Source organism: Tetrao urogallus (assembly GCF_951394365.1).
Source record: "Tetrao urogallus genome assembly, chromosome: 7".
Taxonomy (NCBI): domain Eukaryota; kingdom Metazoa; phylum Chordata; class Aves; order Galliformes; family Phasianidae; genus Tetrao; species Tetrao urogallus.
Window position 1 is genome coordinate 6,058,311 of NC_136820.1, and position 22,721 is coordinate 6,081,031.

General features: G+C 40.8%; 1 protein-coding gene across 1 annotated transcript in view; it reads right to left on the minus strand.

Annotated features, from left to right (window-relative positions):
- ELMO1 (engulfment and cell motility 1) overlaps positions 1–22,721 on the minus strand; it is a gene marked incomplete at both ends in the record, with an annotated part of 245,247 nt that overhangs the window by 96,694 nt on the left and 125,832 nt on the right. The window contains one exon of the mRNA XM_079538185.1: positions 4,375–4,511. Within this exon, the coding sequence (XP_079394311.1) occupies positions 4,375–4,511 (137 nt within the window). The remainder of the gene's footprint in view (positions 1–4,374; positions 4,512–22,721) is intronic.

Here is a 22,721-nt window from a genome sequence, read left to right on the forward strand (position 1 = left end):
TAAGGAATCTCTACAAGATGGACCGTGGAACCATGGAGGTATAGTATGCAACATTATTGCCAAAAGAAAGTCTTCATCTTTGTATAAGCTTTGAAACCTGCAAGCAAAGATCAGGTTTATGACCACCTGAGAAACCTGAACATCTCTAAGTCTATAGGTCACAGTGAGATGCATTCAAGAGTCCTGAGGGACTTGACTGATGTAGTTGCCAAGCCACTCAAAATAATATTTGAAAAGGCAGTCAGTTGAAGTCCCTGGTGACTGGAAAAAAGGCAACATCACACCCATTTTTACGAAGGCAAAAAGGATGACCCAAGGAACTATCCATCCTTTGGCCTCTGTGTCAAGGAACATCATGGAACAGACACTCCTGGAATCTATGCTAAGGCACGTGGAAGCCAGTGTGGCTTCACCAAGGGCAGGTTTTGCCCGAACAATCTAGTGGTCTTCTATGATGGTGTAACTTCCTGAATGGACAAGGGAAGAGACACTGATACCATCTATCTGGACTTCAGTAAGGCCTTTGACATACTGCCTCATAACATCCTTCACTCAAATTGGAAAGATACGGATTTGATGGGTGGATGTCGAATGGAAGAGAAACTGGTTGTAAGATCGCAGCCAGAGAATGGTGGTCAATGGCTCGATGTCCAGACGGAGATCAGTGATGAGTGGTGTCCCTCAGGTGTCACTACTGGGACTAATGTTGTTTAATATCTTCATTAGTGACATCAACAATGGGATTGAGTGCGCCCTCAGCGAGTTTGCAGATGACATGAAGCAGTTTTGTGTAGCTGGGAGGGACAGGATGCCATCCAGAGAGATCTGGACAGGCTCAAGCAGTGGGTCCAGGTGAATCTCGTGATATTAAACAAAACCAAGTGCACCTGGGTTGTGACAAACTCCACTATCAATGCCAGATGGGGGATAAAAGGATAGAGCCCCTTTCTGCTAAAAAGGATGTTGGTGTTCTGGCGGATGAAAAGGTGAACGTGAGCCACCAATGTGGTGGATACCCCATCCCTGGAGACATTCAAGGTCAGAATGGACTGGGTTCAGAGCAATCTGACTGAGATGTAGATGCCTCTGTTCATTTCAGGGCAGCTGGAATAGCTGACCCTTAATGGTCCCTTCTAACTCAAACAATTCTATGATTCTGACCTGTGGGGAAGTATTAGATCGCTTCACTTCTTTGAAGCACCTGTAACTCTTCAATGCAGGACATGAGGAAATAAATCTTGCTGTTTGCACACAGACCTCCTACCACCTATCCTATGCAATCTATTGTGACTAATCAAAAGTTTAAAATTCAACTCTTAAAGCTCCTTCACTTCAATTATGATTAAAGATTAAAGCAAGCAGATGAGCTTTTTATTGGCATCTCCAGGTCTCATTAAGGAGTTACCACACAATATACGAAGAGCTTCCAATTTTGTCTTGTGTATTTTGGAGTAGGAAGGGAAGAAGGAAGAAAAGAAATGATCCCATCACTCAGGTAGATAGTAGATTTTAGCGAAGTAATGTTTCACACATTATCAAGACAACCAAGTTACTGAATCTGAATAATAGTAATACAAAGATAGGAGAAAAGAGAATTCTTCACCATCAGCTAAGTTACTGCATCCTGTAAGGTCTCTGCTTTACTCCCATTTACTCCTGAAAGGGTAGGCCAAATGTTCTATACAGCCTTTGCCTGCTATGTTTGCAGAACACACTGCATAAAGAACAGGTACTCAGCACACAGAAAGGATGAAGAAAGAATATTAACACGTCAAGATCACCAAAGCTGCTTGCCAAGTAATGATTAAAAACAATGTTGCTTGGTTTGGCTTAGTAAAGTCATCAGCACTGGCAGCTGTCAGGTACCAACCGGATGAGCAAACTTTGAGTACCACTACATAACATCTCATCCTCCACAAATCCAGAAGTGCTTCACAAGCCCATGTGAGAACATAGTTTACCTTACTCACAGATCCCTTTAAGACAGTTATCAGCTGAGTAATGCACACCACTACTACACATCATCTGAAGTGGCTAAGAGCAGAAAAATCTTGTGACTAACAGAAAAGATTTAGATAAGCAGACCATAACTGAACTGCTAGAAATGAAAACCACAGGAGTTTATAGCACTCCCCTTGATGAAAAGGGTTAAAAAACCAAGAATGATTTCAGCAGGCAGAGATTCTGGATGGATCTTTCAAGCACCAGCACAACTTTCATGTTTCAAAGAATCACAGAATGACTTGGGTTGGAAGGGACCTCAAGGATAACCTAGTTCCAACCCCCAGCCTGCTGTGACCAGGGTTGCCACTCAAGAGATTAAGCACTAGATCAGGTTGCTCAGGGCACCACCTAGTTGGTCTCCAGGGATAGGGCATCCACAAATCCTTTGGGCATCCTGTGCCAGCACCTCACCACTCTCTCAATGAAAAACTTCCCAGACATCTAATCTAAATTCCTCCTTCTTTAGTTTATAACCATTTCCCCTTTTTCCTTTCACGATCTACCCATGTAAAAAGTTGATTTCACTCCTTTTTATAATCTCAATTTAAATACTGGAAGGCCATAATGAGATCTCTCCAGTCTTCTCCAAGATAAACAAGCCAAGCTCCTTCAACCTGTCTTCACAGGAGAGGTGTTTCAGCCCTCTGATCATGGCCCTCCTGTTGACCGTCTATAAGAGCTCCACATCTTTCCTGAGCTGGAGGCCCCACAGCTGGATGCAGTACTCCAGATGGGGCCTCATGAGGACAGAGTACAGAGGAACAATCACCTTCCTCACCATGCTGGCCACCTCTCTTTTGATACAGTGCAGGATACTGTTGGCCTTGTGGGCTGCAAGAGTACACATTTATTCTGTGAAGTTAAAGGCTGCCTATGTCTTCCACGACACAGGCAGCAGAATCTACTGCCAGCCTGCACATTCTGGAAGAATTGCTGGGTAAAGTCACTAGATTTTCAGTAACATAAAAACACAACTAACTCACTTATCAGAGCTGAGAAGAAACTACCTGACCTTCCAAAGTTCCAAAGTCTAACTCTAACAAGCACATTTCTTTATTTTCTCCTAGGATGATCTTGGCTGTTGCCAGAAATAGGCCCACTTTTACTTGAATTCCCCAGGATTACTAATAGTATTCCAACTGAAGTTGTAGAAAGTTATATACACAAATCCTTCTCCTGAGAAAGAAGGCCTATAAGCAATAGGCAGTTATTAATACACTTGTTTAAAACAACCACATATTACGAAGCAGTCTATTAAAAAAAAGTTATTACTTTTAACTCCTTTTCATTTTCTACTTTCTTCAGTAGATTATCTTGCTATTACTCTTTCTGCACTTCTGTACCACTTGGAAAGAGAAGTGTGTCAGAAACTCCACACAAGAGCAAGCCTCCAGGTTATTCTGCCTGCATTTTGGACTTCCCTTTGTTTTTTTTGCCAGAGTTCAGGTATTGCTGCTAACTAGAAGTATGTTACCATGAAGACATCAACAAAGGTTATTTCATACTGTGTCCTAAGTATTCACTTTCCCTCTGCAGTGGAAAATGTCTTAGACCATTTCATTAAGAAGTTAGAAACAATCATCCTTACTAGTGTACACATAACATTCACATCTGGTGATAACAGAGCACTTCTTAGGGAGATGATGACGCAATGTCTTACTTTTCATACTCAAGCAATATGTCTATAATCAACATCTGATCTCAGGCAGAGGCTCAAGAGTCAGTTGAAGGATCCCCAAAATGATGAAGATGCCAGCAGGTCACATAAACACAATTTTGTCCTACTTGCAAAATTCCAAAGCTACCTAGGGCCCATAAAGACACACAGCCTTGTTCTCAACAGCTTTGTTGTCAGCCAGAAGATTGGTTGAAACTTTCAGATTTCTCTTACAGTGAAAAGGGTGCAATAACAATACTTACTTGTTCTGTGTTTCAGCTGGCCAGACTGTACAGTACTTTGTCAGGAATTGTGACCCTCTTGAATATTTTACCACTTTAGTGCTTGTACGAAATGAAAGGGATGCACAGAATTATCACTGCAGCAATCTCTTTGCATTATTTACAACATTAGAGGCTGCAGCACTTCAGCATAATATTGCTAACATAAAAAGGCAGAATTTCGCCTCAAGCCAGGTTTTTATTTTCAGTCTGCAGTTAAAGATGATTGAAAAAGGTCTATGAACTTCTCTTATTCCTTCCATTCCAGCTGCTGCTTTCTAAATGCTGCCCCTCCAATGTGCAGAGAATCTGACCAGAAGACACCCGACAGCATTGAGCAGAAGTGGGATCAGTTAATCTCTGTACCTCTAGGGAAGCACGGCCTTATTTCACCATTCTGCCCAGTGATTCCCTCCCCACCCCTTTTCTTGCCTTATTGAAGTCCTCCGAAGTTGCCCTCATTTCCTTCCATGTCTTGTTCAAGAGCTGAATGCAGATGCAGAAGAACTCTTCAAACGATCTGTCATGTGTGAAGAACATGGGATGGAAATCATTGCACGTCTCACTGGCTAAAAACAGAAAAACAAGGAGTAGTGGAATAAAACATTTAAAGGAATGAGGAAAAAAAACCCAAACAACAACATCATCTCCCCAAACATGCATATGGTACAACCAGTCACAAACCATAATTCACAGCAATCCTAGTTCTAGTAGCAAAGGTTGTCAAAACGTAATCCTGAAAATCTAGCCTTAAAGTTAATGAAAGACAGTGCTTCTCTGCATGAGACCACCAGCAAGAGCAAGAGGAAGCAATGACCACCTTGCCTGAGTATTCTCGCAGTGGGTGCCTAACCAATGCTATGTTTTTGTTGTTTTCAGGACAGAAAAAGATACAGGCAGAAACATAAGTATCCTCAATGAAACAATCTTTCAACTGCTAATAGTGTGTAGTATATTGACAGCTGAGAACAAACACTAAACATCACCAGTGTTGGAAAAGACCTCCAACATCATCTGTTCCAATCGTCCACCTACCATCAGTATTTCCCACTAAACCATATCCCTTACTGCAACATCTAAATGTTTCTTGAACTCCTTCAGGGATGGTGACAACCTCCCTAGACAGCCCATTCCAGTGCCTTTCTTTCCAGAGAAGAAATGTTTCCCAACAGCCAACTTGAACTTGAGGCCATTCCCTCCCATCCTATCACTAGATACTAGGGAGAAGAAGCCAACTACCACTGTGCCAGCACCTCCTTTCAGGTGGTTGCAGAGAGCAATGAGGTCTCCCCTGAGCTTCCCCTTCTCCTAACAATCCCAGCTCCCTCAGCTGCTCCCCATAAGACTTGTGCTCCAGACTTCTCACAGCTTCACTGCCCTTCTCTGAACACACTCCAGGTCCCCAAAGTCTTTGTGTACTGAGGGGCTTAAAACTCAACACAGCACTCAAGGTTCCTCACCAGAGCCGAATACAGGGAGATGATCACTTCCCTGTTCCTGCTGGCTACACTATTTCTGATAACAAGCCAGGATGCTATTGGCCTTCTTGGCAACCTGGGCACACTGCTGGCTCACATTTAGCTGTGTCAACCAACACCCTCGGGGCCATTTCTTTCATACAATCTTCAGGCCACTCTGTTCCAAGCCTGTAGCGTTGCCTGGGGTTGTTGTGGTCCAATAATATTAGATCAATATACTGAAATATGAAGTTCTGCTGACACAGCTGATTAGCTACCATATTGTATATGAACATACCACAGAGGTAAACAGAGAAATCTAGATAGACATATGGATGAAAATATAACTGGTTAAATTTGTTCTTTGAAAATAACTGGAAACAAATGGATCTTATGTCACCTGTCCCTTATTTGGGATGGGGCAAGGAAAAACAAAAGAAAACAAAACACCACACACACGAAATGTTATCTATAAAAATCAAATACAGGCTTAAAGGAAGGCAAAATAAAAGAATACTATCATGATGATTCTAGAAAGGCAGAGTTTAGTTTGATAAGACTGCTCTGAATCTCCTTGAGTGAAGAATGTATTTTCAAATACTAAGGGTAGAGCTGAAGCAACACTGAACTCTGGGCCTCTCTGAGAACCCAGGAACAAAAGGGGCTTTAGCCAAGGGCAGAAGAGGATCTTTAAACCCTGCCATCTCCAAGTAGGTTGCACATTTATCTTCTTTAGAAAGAGCAGTCATGTTGATTCAGTTCTTTATCATGTACCCTGTTCTCAAATCTCTGTTTCATCTCTCAGTTCTCCATCCAGTATTCTGCTCTTTTTCAGTAGTCACTCACGTGCCCATACAGCAGCATCTTCCCTTCCTTCAGGATCAAACAGTCATAGCTTAGGTATTTTTCATCCTCTTGAAGAATGGTAGTACTATTCATCATTGGGATAAAATACCCTTTTCCTTGAAGCTGCATCTTTGCACGATATTTTCTTTCTCTCAGTGAGACCAGAGAAATTAGAACAATGAGAATGTGAATGGTAGAAGTAGGCTGACTCCTTGTATGAGATTCAAGCTCTTGGTCTTAGTACCTCTAGCCACAAAAATACCCTTCCAGTATGCTTTGCAACTTCTGCCATGTTAGTAGCTGCTACAAACACCAAAGAAACACCAGATGTGCTTACAGTCACCTGAAGCCTCCAAGAAATGTGGTTTTTGATCTTTCTCAAGATGCAGTATTCCAATTACAAAGCAAATCTCTAAAGCTTAATTGTACATTTGAGGCTTAATTTTAACATGAGACTTACTAAAATCTAATAAATTCCTCAGCTATGTAGTGAAGATGAGAGTTAATTTTGGAGCATAGGTTTCATTCTAATCAAATAAACGGCATTTACTTAAAAGGATGTGCTGACAGGGGGGAATTAGTCAAAGCAGAGACCTGTATTTATGAGGCAGGGCTCAATTGCTTTAAAAGGACAAAACACCTCAGGCTAATTTTCAGAGCACCTTCAGTTTCCATTCATTCAGCAGGAGCTGCAAGGGCTCAGCGCTTCCAATAATCAGACCTTCAGCCTGTAATAATGTCAGAGAAACAACAGAACAGATTCTCAGAGGGCACTTGTCTTTAAGTCATGAAATACTATCGTGATGAGAAGAAATAAAATAACACCAAGCAGAAGAATGCAGCCTGTACTGTCACTGTAAATCACAGTGTGAAACAAGGCAATAACCCCAGTGCACACTGGCCTTTCTGGTCTTCCTCCGAGCCAAAGCTTATCTCTGCTCCTACTCATAATGATCAATAAATCAAAGTTAATAGAAAGGCTGGGGATTCTCATGATCTTGATTATCAGTTCTAACTCATGCTTCTTACCATAATCAAACCCGAATTGTATCTACTATGCTGACTACCATGCACACAGAATCAGAGGTGCTGTCCCCCCATCTTTTCTATAAATAAACACATTGTGGTTTATGCCTTTTCAGTCCAAAAATGAAAGAGTAAAAAATCACTGTTATTTATATACGTGGAGAACGTTAGGCCTGTCAGAAAGCAGAAGGAATCTTAAGGCACAGAACAAATCCTAAGAAAAATTAAAAGACAGACGATGCATACTTTCTTCAAAATTCCCACCAGCATCCAGATAGTAGAGAAAAATACCCAGAACTGATTTCAAAGGCAGCTTTTTGTATATCTCAAAAATTCTAGCCCAAGTAATTTAATTCAGTGGGAACACTGTAAATGAAGCACATCAGCAATCTTTATTAATCTTAGCAATCTTAGAGCGTACCTATAGGCTGCAGGTCAGCTCTACCTTCTGCTCAGTTTCTAAACATCTAGATAGAGAAACCCTGACCCAACACTTTCTTTCTCCATTACTCAAGCAAGAGGAGGACGGAGAAAAAGGCAAAACTGAGTTACCAGTGGTTTTCAGATCAGAGTAAATACTTAGTCACAACTTCCACTGCCTCCATTCCTAAGTCAGTATCTCTGCTGTCAGGGTACTGCCTCTCTCCACTGAGTGGGCAAATTTAGTTGTCAAAACTTCTTGGATTTGTTTTGTTTTGTTTTGTTTTTTCCCACTAGCTTGCAGTTTGACTAATTGTAAACAAAAACAGAGATCCAGCATTAGAATTATTTGGAGACCTTTCACAAAAGAGCTGCATGAAAAATTTCTGGCCTTAAGCCCAGTGAGTACACTGTAACCTTCATTTTCACAAGCAAGAACTAGCCACATTTGTAAGCAACGCAAAAACATACATATGGCTGCAACACAGGGACACAAATCATCATGATTATTTAATAACATCATCAAGTTTTAATTTTGCCTCCATGAGATCACCTTTTAAAGGCAAGGCAAGTCACAGAAGAAAGCTCCAGCCTACATAAATCAGGTGAAGATCTTGTTGATTTTTCCTTTCTTGGCACAGTTCTTGAAGCTGTACATCAATGTGTCACCTATCAGGATTTAAGTAGTCCTTCAAGCTTCTAGCTGATCTATAGCTGTGACTTTGAGGAAGAAGCTTAGTTCATTTCTCAACATAAATTGCACTGGCAGGAAAAAAAAAAAAGAGAAAGAAAAAAAGAAAAAAAAAAAGAAAAAAAAAAGAGCTGATTTCTATCTGGAAGTTTATGTGGTTACTTCAATGTGTATTTTTTAGTCTTTCCCTGAAACAATTCCTAAATTACGAGAAAGACATTCAAGCGTCCCTGACTGTTCAAACAGTAAATGGATATGATATGTTGTATTCTGTTGATTAGTAGAGGATATAGAAAAAAAGGAAAACAAATTGAGAAAGAAAAGTTTTTTTCTTCATTTTTCACTTTGTGTCTGGATGCTCTCTCCCATGAGAAACAACACCATCAGGGACAAATTTCTTCTACTCTGTCAAGAGCAGTAATTTGCATATTTGCATACGCCTGTCTTGAAAGGGTACGGGTACACTACAATGTTTCAATAACTGTTTGATCTGAAGTACAACAGAGATTTAAATGTCAATGTTGCTGTGGTGAACAGAATATGGACAATACAGATTTCTGTCTGCAAGACAGACTTTGGGAAAGGCTGAGAGCACCAGACAGACATCAGGCTGAGGTGTCACCTCTCACAGCCCAAACCAGTAAGAACCCAAGGCAACCAGTGCTGATGTTGCCCCTACTGCCCTCACATTTCTGCTTAAACACTCAGACAGACTGCAGGCTATGGTGCTGTTTACATCTTTTCCTTCACCTTAAGAACAATGGTACATACAATTTTCACTTGGAAGAGGGAAAACTCTGAGTACAATTTTTTTCTCCTTTAATTTATTTTGCACAATACTTGGAAGTAACACAGAGATGGTCTTTCTTTCCCCAAAAACTACAACAACAGACAGGCTGCCCATTATTTTCAAAATGCATCCGTGGTGCCACGGGGAACAAGTCTGGGGTAATGTAAGTAGTCTTTTTTCAGAAAGAAGGATGTCATCTTTTAAAGAGATGATACAAAAGTGATAACATTGCTCTGTATTCTCAAATATTTGAAGACCAGGCAGCGAGCGTCAATCAAACAAATTATTTAGTTAGCCATATATGTTTATAATATAAAAACATACATTTATACTAGGAATATGGTCCCCTAGCATTAATCTTGCCACATGTAAAGGGACAGGCAGACCCTCAGGTAAGAAGTAGGCTCTGCACTGGTGGTGGTATTAGCAGATCCCTCATACTGCAAAACTCATCAAGAGAAACATGCCAAAATGCCTTTGAGATGAGGGAAGCAGATCTGCAGAATCTTGGGAAAGCAGTTTGCAAAGCTTCAATGAGAAAGTGGCTTGGAGACACTTCCCCGACTGAAAAATACCTGGAATCTGTGTGATCAGCTCTCCACACGGATCTATTACCAAGCTGCTATTTAATTCTGAGTGACTCATTTATCCCCGCTGCTTTTTGTCCTTGATTTCACAAAATGGAGTTGCTAATATTTGATAGGGAAGGAAGGGGGTTGCAGAGAGATCCACTGCAGTTTCTGAAATGCAGCAAGATATATATATGAACAGTGCAATATGGACTTTGGAAATATAATCTCCGCTAGCCTCCTCTGGGATTATTATTTGCAATAACAGAAGACAATCGAAGAGTAACTAATTCTCACTAGCTCTCCCAAGAGAAAGAGCACTGCAATTTCTGCTTCTCCCTGAAGATGAGATGAAGTAAAAATAAGTACTGCCATGACCATTTTTATATATACACAATCAAAAATTCTCTCAGTAATACATACAGCACATAAGAAAAAGTGCACTAGTACTGCAGAAGTACTGCAGTTGCCAAGTTCTTTACACCAGTGACCCCTGTAGTCTGCTGGCAAAGATTTGAAATATCTCTGGCCACCCTTGTGTAACTTGATAGGGAAGCAGTGTGGTTTAAGGCAAGTCAGGCCCATAACCACGGCAGTGCAATAATCACAGAATCACAGTATTGCAAAATATCTCAAGTTGGAAGGAACCCACAAGAATCATCAAGTCCAACTCCTGTCTCCACAAAGGACCACCCAAAATCAAACCCTACGTTGGAAAGTGTTGTCCAAATGTCTCTCGAACTCAGGCAGCTTGGGGCCATAACCCTGGGCAGCCTGTTCCAGCGCCTGACCACCTCTGCTGCAGACCCTGTCCCTAACCCCCAACCCGGCCCTCCCCTGGCACAGCTCCATGCCGTTCCCTCAGCCTGTCGCTGTCATACAGAGCAGAGCTCAGCGCTGCCCTTCACTCCCTGTGAGGAGCTGCAGCCGCCATCCGGCCTCCCCTCAGCTCCTCTGCTCTGGGCTGAGCAAACCAAGGGACCTCAGCAGCTCCTCATACACCTTGCCCTTCAGACCCTTCCCTACCTTCACACCCTTCTTTGGATGCTCTCTAACGATGTTATGCCCTGCTTCAATTGTGGTGCCCATTTGATGCACATGCAGAATTTGGCACTTGCTCTTGTACAATTTCATGCACTTGGTGACTGTCCAGCCCTCACATCTGTCAAGACCTCTCTGCAAGGCCTCTCTGCACTTGACGGAGTCAACAGATCCTCCAATTTAGTGCTGTCCTCAAACTTCACATGCACTCAAGTCCTGCATCCAGACACCGTCTCAAGATCAAGCATCTCATTTGCAGATGAAGCACTTGATTCTATAGAGAGGGGTGTTATTTAAAAGGCTTGCAGAACACCACTGATTATGTTTGCCTGCTTTCCAAATTTCTCAAATATCTACCAAACACACAGGAACCAAACAGGGGTTGCACATCTCCTGTTTATGCCAGCAAAATGCACTTTGTATCTTGTTCCAGTTGGACCCGTAGAGCAGCCCCTGGGAGACTGCTGACACTGCACCTGGGCACACAGCTACTGCCTTGCAGAAGCCATGCTGTTAAAACGATGGAGCATCTGCAATCTATGGTTTTCTGTAAGAATCCAGCTCTAGATTCTCAGCCCTAGTAAAAGAAAGAATAATAACAACAAAATACTGTTAATTTCAAGAGACAGCTTCCCTTTTGAATTCTTCCAAGTGGCACTTCCTGATTCATACTACTATTAAGCATGAGCTGTGCTGTGGCAGCGTTGATCCCTCCCTATGGGTATCTTTTCAATATATTAGTAAGTCTGAACATCACATCTGAGATGGGACAAATTGCCAAAGCATGAGCTCAGTCTTACTGACAAGCAAATGCATACTGCAGCTTGCTTGGTATGTATATTTTAGCTCAAATTTTATCTTTGCTTTGGAGTTCATATAAGAGAATGTGTCATGAATAGACTCATGAAAAAATTACTCTCAGGTAAATCCCTTACTGGAACAATCAATTATTTATAAAATCATTTCTAGAACACCATACCTAAAGCCTGTTATGCTCACTTACATGTATGTTTGTCTGAATGTGTGCATGAACCATTGAAAAAGATGTCAAAAAGATGTCACTTTTTTTTTTGAGCAGGGAGCAGTTGCTTGTCAGATTCTGCCCCTTCCCACTATTAAAAAAAAAGAAAAAAAGAAAGATGTCCACATTCCGTGACTATCCTTAGCAAGAATCACCAACATTCAGCTTTGAAATCTATCGTGTCAAAAATCTTGGTGATGGTTTTGGCCCTCATTTTTATCTTGTACAACCAATTTCACGCTACTCTGGCAGTTTATGGGGTAGTAATGATGCTACCAGTCATGACTTTCTTAGGGAACAGCACAGTTTAGGATTGGCTGTGATTGGAACTGAAGCCACTGATCTTTTCTATTTGAACTGAAAGTGTGAGATGCAAGTTTCTAAGCTTTGAGACACAGTAAAATAATACAGAGAGCTAAGCTGCATTTGTTAAACTCCGAATCTATGTATTATTTAAGAGTTCTGTTTTGCCTGCATTGAAAAAAAAAAAAGAAAAAGGATAAGACACTGGACTAATGAACTGTGCTGGATGTGCCACAGTTTCCTCCAGAAGTAGGTGTATGTATGTGAAAATGTCATCCCAGATTTCCTGACAAGGGTATCAGAACCAATCAAAATCCATTTTTCAAATGAAAATTAAGAGTTCAGTTTGCTTCCCATTTCCATTTCTCACAAAGAGGATACTACAGAGCTGGTCACTGCGATACCCTCAGTCCTGGAGAGGAGGAGAACCAGTGCAAACACAGTCATGGGGCCCAAAATCCATTTGGTATTCACAGCACTACTGTAGCATACACACCATTATTTGCAAAAGTGATGGGTTGATCATGTAATGTAGGGCAGAAGTGTCCCTTCTTAAGCTAAGTAGAATTATCTAGAAATACGTGGGTACGAGAGACCACATACATCCAGTGGTTTATCTGGAAGAGAAAGGATACAAAATTCCTAAAGCACAGTAAAACCACAACTCCTCATAAAGACAAAAGGCAACAGCATTTCTCCGAACCAAGATTTCTTATTAGGAGAGCAATTGAGAGAAAATGGAAGAAAAGTACATATAAAAGGCTTCTTACAGTCTGTTTGCCTTCCTTTTTCTAGGCTGACAATAAATTCCACTAGGCAATGAAAAGGAAAGATTCCACAAAGCCTCAAGCCTGAGGAGACGACTTAGATGCCTACAGTACATGAAGCCCCAAACCTCTTCATTGACTTAACTGTTTTTTCTTTGAAGATGATTACTGCTGTATCAGAAAATTGCCTTCCCTCCCCAGGATATCATTAAATAAAGGATCCATCATTTAAAAATTCCCCTCTCTCACTTTCCCAAATAAAAACAGAAGAATTTCCACTTCTGCAGTACAAGTCAGTAAAGCCTGCACTTACAGCTACCAGCAGATATGGCTGCTCACAGCTGGCATCTCTGCTCCATCCATAGGGAAGAAATTCAAGAAATGAGGTACAGGCAGACTCAACCTGTTACAACCAGAGCTGATGGCAAACAACTGAATGAAACCGATGCAGCAGTAGTGTCCACATACCGGGCTGATTTCATAGAAATATTTCTTTTTGGCAACTACCTGTGAACACAGAGTCTTCTGCTTACAATGGAGCTGAAGACCAAGCAGAAATGTAAACAGAAAGCCAAAGTGCAAGGAGAGGAAAGTTACTAAAATGATTCTTATACACAACAAGGAACTGAAAAAGATTGCAAAGAATCAGTGCTGTTCTGATAAGGGCTCTCCATCTCTTTCCATAGAAGTCTATTTTTATTTGTGATAAAACAGGTGCTGGATAGGAATAGATTTGAATTGCCTCTATGATGTGTCACACCACTCTCCTGGCCAACCAGGAAAGCACTCGAATTCCCTCTTCTCTCCTCTGCTATTCCCAGTATAAAAAAGCAGCAATCAATAACAGTAAGAAAACGTGCTTTTGAAATCTGATAGATAAACAAGAGCATTGTTGTCAGAGGTGAGGGAGCACTTCATCTGCATTAATCAGGCACTTCTAGGAGAAAACTGTGAGTTGAAATGGTATGGAAAACAAGGGCTTATATCTGTCACACCAAAAAAAGAATGTCTGTTATGAAAAAGAGACAGAGATATGCAAGAACAGATCTGCAATTATGCGACTGTGTATCTACAGCATCTCTCAATAACAATATTAAAGAATGTTAACAAATCAACATGATAAACCTCCTCAGGGACTAAGCAATATTTACGGTCACTTCTGGTAAGAATACAGAGCAGCAGGGTATTGCACATATAAAGCAGAAACAACAGAGGTGTGTATAAAAAGTAGGCATGGTTGGCAAAACTTCTTACAAAGGTTGACACCATTGCTCTGTCAGGGTCCTGTACACAAGCCAATGATGGTTACATGAAGGCTTAAAAATCATTTTAAAAAGCATTTCTGACATTTTCTAAGTCTGTGGACTGTTTGTCTACTTATGGGCTGATTTACATAGATGGAGGCATTTACAGAAGGCCAACTAAGCTCCAGCATAACGAGGGGAACACCTTATCACATCTGCTAAATGTTGATATCCTAGTCCTTTCCTTGTAAGAGCCTCTTTCTCCTAAGCTCTCAAAGAAACTAGCCTATCCATATCTCCAGACAAATCAAGAAGAATGACAGTAACAGTGGGGGAGGCAGACATTCTCAGCATTCATAAAGAGCAGCATGAAGGCAGTCACAACGTGTAACCGGTCTTTTCAGTCCTACAGTGCTCACTGGCAAAGTTTACTCCTAAATGCTGTACTGTTTCTGCTAACTATTGCATCTCCGCAGACCCAGATCACTGAGGGCTGGAAACAGAAATGCCCATGTGCTGAAGCAGGCACCTGTCCTGCCTTCACTTGTGCATCTCCTTGCTGTCCCCACAGGCAGCATACTGAGGGAGTATCTCTCAGGGCAGGACTGCTGATGTTTCACTTCTTACTCTGACTTACTACTTCTCCTCCTGAAGTGATTCTTGCTGCAATGATTACTCTTACCACTAATTACCCATTTTCTTTATATGAGAAGCTACATAGACTGCACTACAGGTTGTACAGCTCATGCCTCTCCAAAGTCCTTCTCTGAGATACTTCATCAAGAAGATAACTCTGGTTGCCATTTGAAATACAAGCCACGCTGTTTTGATTCACAAGAGAGAAGCTGTCACTGAAAATTAATTCTGCTCTAAATAGGCTGGCTTGGGCTCCATCTGCAAGCAAAATTTAAAGGAGCCTGTGAAAATCTTCAGGAAAACATTGCAAACACCAACCTTGTAAGTCTACAATCTTTGTTGTCGTTGTTACATCCCTAGACAGCTACCTAAATTGCCTCCATTCCTCCTTCCCCCACATGGACCTTTTCATTAAAATAAAAAAGTTTAAAATGGCAATGTAAAAAAGATATGTGGTCACTGTTAAGACAACTGTTTTGAAAAACACTGTTTTTCCCCCTCTGGTATTTGATCTTACAAGTGAGCAACAGCAGGAGAACTGCAAGGAAGAAAAATGAGCAGATGGAAAAGGCAACAAATACGCAGGCAAGCCAGGAAGGAAGAGAATACTTTTTCCTGGTACTCAGTCATTCTTCTATTATAAGTAAGAGGCTACAACTGAACTGCCCATGCAGAGCTGGCACAGACTAGCCACAAGCTCTGTGCATCACAGTCAGAGGTGTCGGTACGTGCGCTGTGCCTCCTTTGGTGCACTTTCATGACAAGCTGTTAGGCTACCTCCAACACCCACATGGTGGGCTATAAGTTAAGCAGCCTGACACCCTGCCTATTCAGTCAGGCTAGCTACCGAAGTGCAAAGCCATGGGAGGAAAAATGATTGCTTATCTAGGAAATAAGTAAACCAGCTAAACTTACGCTACTCCTCTGCCACCTCAGAAAAGGCAATCAAAGCACTCGGAATTACGCAGTTTGCTTTGAATCAAACCTGGCTATACTCAAATGCCAAACAAGGTGAAAGAATGAGACATGGCGAAAGAAAACATCACTATAAAAAAAAAAAAAATGATTGCTGTGATTAAGGTGAGGGAATTGCACTGTATCACACAACCTTGAGCAATGGTAACTCATCTTTCATGTTAGACCTACTTCTGAACTGTGCTGAAATTAAACTGTTTGCACAAGTACCACTAGATGCACACCTACAAGTTCTCCTTGACTTTTTAAAAAATATATGCAGCACAGTTGCTATTCCAGCCCTATTTAGGACAACTTCACCTTAGCAATATTATCTCTCCTCCCTCAGGAGGAGAGATAATACATCCCCAAAGATTCTGTACTTCCCTGAAAATATACCAATGGTTGGACTTGATGATCTTGAAGTTCTACTCCACACCAAATTATTCTATGATTCTACATGTTAATACACATATTGGGCATACTGTCAAATAATTTTTACTCCCTGTTTGTGAAAGTGAAATGTGGAAAAGAGGGAAACAACCACCGGATACCCATTTGACCAAGAAAATGCTGTGCAATTTACTCCAGGCTGATGAAACCATAAGAGTGCTAAGTGAAGCTGAAACTGTCAAGTGCTGCTGCTGCATATATTTTCAAAGAAGCCAGAGAGAACTGGTGAGGGTGCACCTCCTGGTCTGTAGCCCGCCTGCTAGGTGAGGCAGTGACAATCTAGAGGTGTGTAGGGAAACACAAACCTTGCCTCTCCACATGAACTCAGTCACCACTGGAAGCCAGTTGGCCTTATTGAGGTGAAGATCATTAACTCCCTCTGAAAACTGCAGCTTCCTGTCTAGCTACTACTGCCTAAATTGCCTTCTCCCTCTACAGCATGTCTTAATTTGTAAATTATGTTTGTAACTATCTGGACTATACTTCTAAAAATAAAACTGCTGAAGCATAGTCTTGTAACATAGACCAAATGGAATAATTAAAACAAAACAGGAAAAAAAAACAAAAAAGGAACAAAAGTCACATGGTAGGAAGCAAGCTGCTCAAAAAACATTGCATCTTAGTGCTTGATTGTGTATGCATTAGAGATCATCACCATTGGAGATCATCACATGCACTGTGTCAGTGCCAAGCATCTTCAAATGGCCCTGTGAACATTCATCAATCTCCAAAAGAGCATTAGTCAATATTAATTCTTCAGATGTCAAACTTAACCTCTTGAGAGGCACACAAAAAATCAAGTAATTAGAACATAGGTTTAGCAACAAGATAAACAACTTGAACAACACATTTCCAAGTGGCACATTCAATTCATAAGCCATTCCAATGGAGCTTTCACTTCACTCACTAACTTAAATGTGACTGATGCAGCAGCTACCAGAGCATAGTTTCAGACAGGTAAAACTACCATCATTAAACATTTTAGAAATGTTTAATTAGGCTGTAACACCACCTTGCTTTAATTTATTGCTGTTCTTTATAGGCTGAAACATAAAATCAGCAATTCAGTCATACTATAGTAAAAAATGTTAAAATCTATTTTAGTCTAGGAATCATTGCTCTTGCTTAAATGTGTTTTGGAGAGAGCAAGCATTAGAAGTTATTCCCCTTCTATATCCTGGGGCATTTAGCATTCAACATTAAGACATAATTCATTGTAACACCAAGCCGTTTAGGTTATAAAGAAGCTTAGAGAATCACCTAGTTGAAGAAATGAAGGATGCAGGTTTTCTTCTTGTTATGCTTGGCATAAAAGACCTTGAGGATAAATGAAGTGAATGTGGGGAAGACTGGGAAAGAGGCCCAGAAAATGCTTTAAGACTCGCAGAATTAGTTTAATAAGGAGGAAATGTGTTCTAAAGCCAGAACATCCCTCGTGTTAATAAATGCACAGTATTCCCCTGTAGCTTGTTCACTACTTATCTAGTCTAAGGCCTTGTTGTCATTGTTATTTGATGTACATTTTCTCTTTTTTATAGTAAATCTGTTATTTGTTTTGTCCTTGTTGACTACAGAAACTGAATAAAGTAATTTTTACATCATGCCTTGAGGCTTCCGAAGACAGTTATATCTTTCCTATCACTTTATTACACCCTGACCATGAGTAATTGGCTTAATTTCTCCTTGAGAGTCTTTATTTTCCCAAGCGTGTTATTACTCACACCAGAAATATGTCTGTATGCATGAAGATCACAGAATAGTGACTTATAAAGATGAAAACAGCGATTTCTCAGAACCAAAAAAAAAAAAAATACAGCCAAAAACCTTTCAGCTGAAATTTCTCTTTTGGACTATGGCTGTTTTAAAAAATGGAACTAAGCTAAGCTGCTTAGAAATTCTCTCCTATTACTCCCATTGCAGACACTAGGAAATTTCAGGCAAGGAAAATAAAAACCATCTCAGACGACTTCTTTTGGCTCCTGCATTCAGATTTAAAATTAGTTCACAAGATTTAGGATTACTGCTTTGTTGGTTTTTCACAAGGCGTTATCCCAGTCACGTCTCAAGAGGCATTGCATAAGAGACAAGTGTAATGCCCTTGCTTTTGTTGAAATAAACTGGTTCATAACACAACTTAAACAGTACCAATTCATCGCAAAAGCCATTGTTGTGCCCTCAGAAAGCATTCTTCAATTCTCTCTTGAATGAATCCGATCGGTTTTGACAGCTGTATGTACAGGTTATTTGCATCTGTTTACAAACTGTAAAGTAATCCACCTTGTGACAAGTTACAGAACTAAGAACCAAAGAACTCAACAGGAAACAATCGAGATTTCAAACGCTTTTTGGGATAAATGGTTTAATTTCTCCACCACGAATAGGAAAGATTAGAAATGCTGGTTTCAAAATCACCAAGGCAAACAGAGCCTCAGATTGGTTTTATGAGAAAAATAAAACATGAATTCCTCCCCTGTTAAACCTTGAGAGAAGCAGTAGAAGCTTTTGTTAAGGTAGATTAAAATTCAAAGGCAAGAAATTTTCCCCAGCAAGGAATCAAAGAGAGTCTGAATTGACGCCATTCAGAACATGATTTTTTCTCCCCAAATCGAATTCCAACTTGGTTCATTACTGAGAAAACTTCTGCTGAGCACAGACAGGCACCAAATTTGGAAGTTTACTGACATTAGCAGCTCAGAGTAATACATCACCTGAAAATGGATCCTGCCCTGTCTCCACTTGGGATGTACTGCATGTGAGGAACTAAAACCCAGTCAGTGCCAGCTTCTCTCTCCTGCTGGGGGTAACCACAGCCAACAGCTCCTTCTGGGCACTGGCAAGACACAGCTCTGATTTCTCCTTTCCTACGAAGAGTCATGCTAGGTTTTCTAGAAAAATGGCCTGCAAGCTGTACCTGTGCTGGTAACCCTGGGGGCACGTCTCATAGTGCGTATCTACCTTCTGCAAGGCACATGTATCTATTAAAAAATTCAGAATCCCAGAGGTTTTCAGAAGCTGGAGCACTGCTCGAGCTCTATGCCCCTCTGCTCACCCAAACTAGGCAGCGCCTCTGTCTGAGCAGATGAGGGGTTTCTGTCACCTCTCAGAAGCACCCAGTTTAAGGAATAAAACCACCCATGCGACCACAAGTCTCCAGTCTGTCCCCATAATGTGCATGCTGGCCTGGCACTTCCTTGGCTCACCGCCTATACTGCTCACCCTAGACACACAGGCAGTGGGCCTCTCACACCTTGCCAGCAGTTCAAACCAAATGTTTTAAAGTGCTTAAAATGTGGAAATAACCACAGTTCCATTGAACATTCACAAAACTTTGTCTTACAGATGCTTGAGGTTTCAAAGCTACCCATGTGAAGGCATCCAGTTATGCATTAAACTTCTACACAAGCTTCAGGAGATTCTGTTTTACATTAAATATCTCCTTTACCATGTGCCACTACCAGGGCTTTCACAAGAGCTGGTGGTACTGGACATGGGTGCAAACACTGGGTGGCTCTGGCAGGATGAAAATAACAGCAGAGAAGGAGCTTTATGTGAAGTAAGAAAGATATGCAGGGTTGCCTGTGCTCAACAGAGGGAAGAAATGGCTAATCCCCAACCCATGAAGCCCTTCCCCCCTTGCATGTAGGGGCAGGTTTTAATGCATTTGTTGTGTGAGGATGTTTTGAGTATAGGAACACAAACAGAAGGCTTACCCCTTAAAAAAATAAAAAGAAGGGAAAAAAAAAAGGAAGTTGGCAGGCAGAAGGGTGAAATTGGTTATTGCCAGAGCTACTCCAAAAGCAGGCAAAGCTTTGGAACACCTTTTGAAAGAAAGTAAATAAAAGAACACTGAGGTGGACAGAGGTTGTAATAAATATTGCACAGGTGTGCTAAGAAGAGATCAAGTCTGACTCATCTAATCTTCTTTGACAAAATAACTATTGTTTCTCAGGACTGAAATGTGGTGGACTTTATCTGTGCTGCAGACAGATTAGTTCTCCTGCACCTGATCAGTTTCAAAAAAATATTTTGATATAACACTCCGTGCCTGACAGAAAATCATTAGTTCATCTGGAGAAAGTGGGATTTGATATAAGAACTGGTGAGGTGAGTGAGATGCTGGCCAAATACGGAAATGACAAGAATAAAAAGGAAGGGGGGAAGTTATCAAGCAAATGTTGTATTACTGGGATTTCTCCAGTGTTAGTTTTGAACTCTTTTAAAATATACTTTCATTATAAACACAAAATGAAGGAGTACCTCCAACATACTTTCATTTAAACATCGACACAAAATGCAGGAGTGTCTCCATAAAATTTGCCGGAGCTCAAAGCTGGTGGCACGGCTGATTTTATCAGTGTGCCATAAAGGAAGAACTTAAAGACCCCCAGAAATTGGAATTGTACAAAACCGAACAGAAACAAGTGAAGGATTTTGAGTAATAAAAAGGATTTCTACCATAACTCTGAGACTCACCAGTTACAAAAAACAGCAGAGAAATAGCACCTTGTACACAGAGCCATAGCCCTGATAAAAATGCCAAGAAAACCAGTATTAATCCTAAAATGTACTGTTGAGGAATTTCTAATACAGGTTGTGAAGTAGCAGTACCACAATATGAGGCACGGGTAGAATAATGCCTCCAATTCTGTACACATGATAAAGGACATAACAGAACAAAGTGCAAAGAAGGGCTCTTAGAACCGTCAGCAAATGGAGAAGAATATCTGAATGGGCTGAAATGACTCTCATTTAATCTAGCAGGATAAAGGCTGAAATGAAATAATATCAATATATGGGGGAGGTGAGAGAAGCAGAAAGAAGAGAGCTATTAAAATACAGGCAAAGCTGGCACAAAGATAAACAGGTTGAAAATCATGCTAAATATATCGAGCTGGAAATTAATAGGTTTCCAACCCTTGCACACATGAGAAGAGCAGTAATTAGTATATGGATTGAGCTCAATAAATCCATGAATGGGGATAGATGATTTGGCTACCTGCAAAGGCCAATGATCCAGTTTAACTCTTCATTTTCAGCTCTGCAGTTGCACTGCTCTCTGCATTTAGATCATTAAGCCTGGGCTAGCTACCCTATAGCGACCGGCTGCTGTGTGGATCTACTGCTGCTGCTGCTTCTTTTTTTAATCTTAAGTTGAATAATATTCATCTATTGAAAATACAATAAGAAAATTTACTGACCATACACATTATCTACACAAAAAAACCCACTGTCTTTTGGGAAATGGAAGTTGCTCGTTCTGCCCAACAGCAGGAGGCCTTTTTACTTGAAACTTCGTAATCCTTTACTGGAAACTACAAATTGCACCAGTGACGGTGCTGCATCCTTGGCCAGAACAAGCACTAGAGAAGTCAGGGATGGTTCAAAATACTTCAATAATCATTATGACACGGCTATCTTACTGAATGATAACTGCTTACACATAGAAATGCATAAAATGAGAGAGTAAACTAAGGCCCTGCACTCATACAAACATACTTTCCAACAGTCCCATAATGACTACAAATACTGCAGTGTTACTTTTTCCCCTTTTCCACTTCAAATTACTTACTTTGTACACACATCTAAGACAATAAGTAAATAAGTAAAGACTGTGTGTTTTTCCAGATATCTGTGCTCTGCTTTCAGATAAAGCAGTTGGAATTCTAGGTGGATGCTGCCGTAGACTAATGGGCATTGCAGCAAAGCCCACATTCACTCTACAGTGCAACTGCTGTAGGGCTGGACCAAATAAAACTGTTTTCAGTAAGCTTTGTTCATAAACTGTGAACTTGAATGTAGCAACGAGGACTGAATTAAGCAAACTCCTTTTCTTAGCATAATAATAATACGTCAAAACTCCGTTTCCCAAGGATTCAGTTTCCTTGAGTGTACTGTAGTGACAGCATTTTTCTTTTCTTGAGAGTGATTGTTTAAATGTTCTAACGTGTTTCATTTCTCACGATAAATCTACCAGAATGTTAGAAACAACTTTGCCTTGCGCATCCACAATTCAATTCAGCTTTGACCAGAGGAGGCACATTCAGCTACTCTTTCCATTGCTTCAGCAAGATGGTGTAAAATCAAACTACATCTTAGGCTCTCACTGACAGAAAAAGAGCAGGCTTTAGAAACAAGGCAACATTTTTAAATTATTAAATAGATCACTCAATGTTACCAAATAGATGATTGAGATTTTTCATATTGAAGAGATTACCTCTCTGACACATCACTGCAAAAAGTCTTAACAGTCACCCCTCATACTTCAATACTGCTGGATTTTGAGAGTGCTTTATTTTTGAATGCAAATCTCTAAATTAACAAAACACAAGGAAATGTCCATTCCAGCCAGGCACCACACAATGATGGCAGCTGCTCTATTTTGTGCTGGATCTACCAGAAGCAGAACTCTTCCATTGCTTTGTCGAGGTATTCCTTACTGTTTCAAACCATACCCTTCCTGCTTAAACAGCGCTGCTCCTGAGCATCTCCAATTCCACTTCCATCAGCTTACCCAAACATCTCCTTCTCTTCAGCCAGCCGAATTATGCAAACAATACTGAT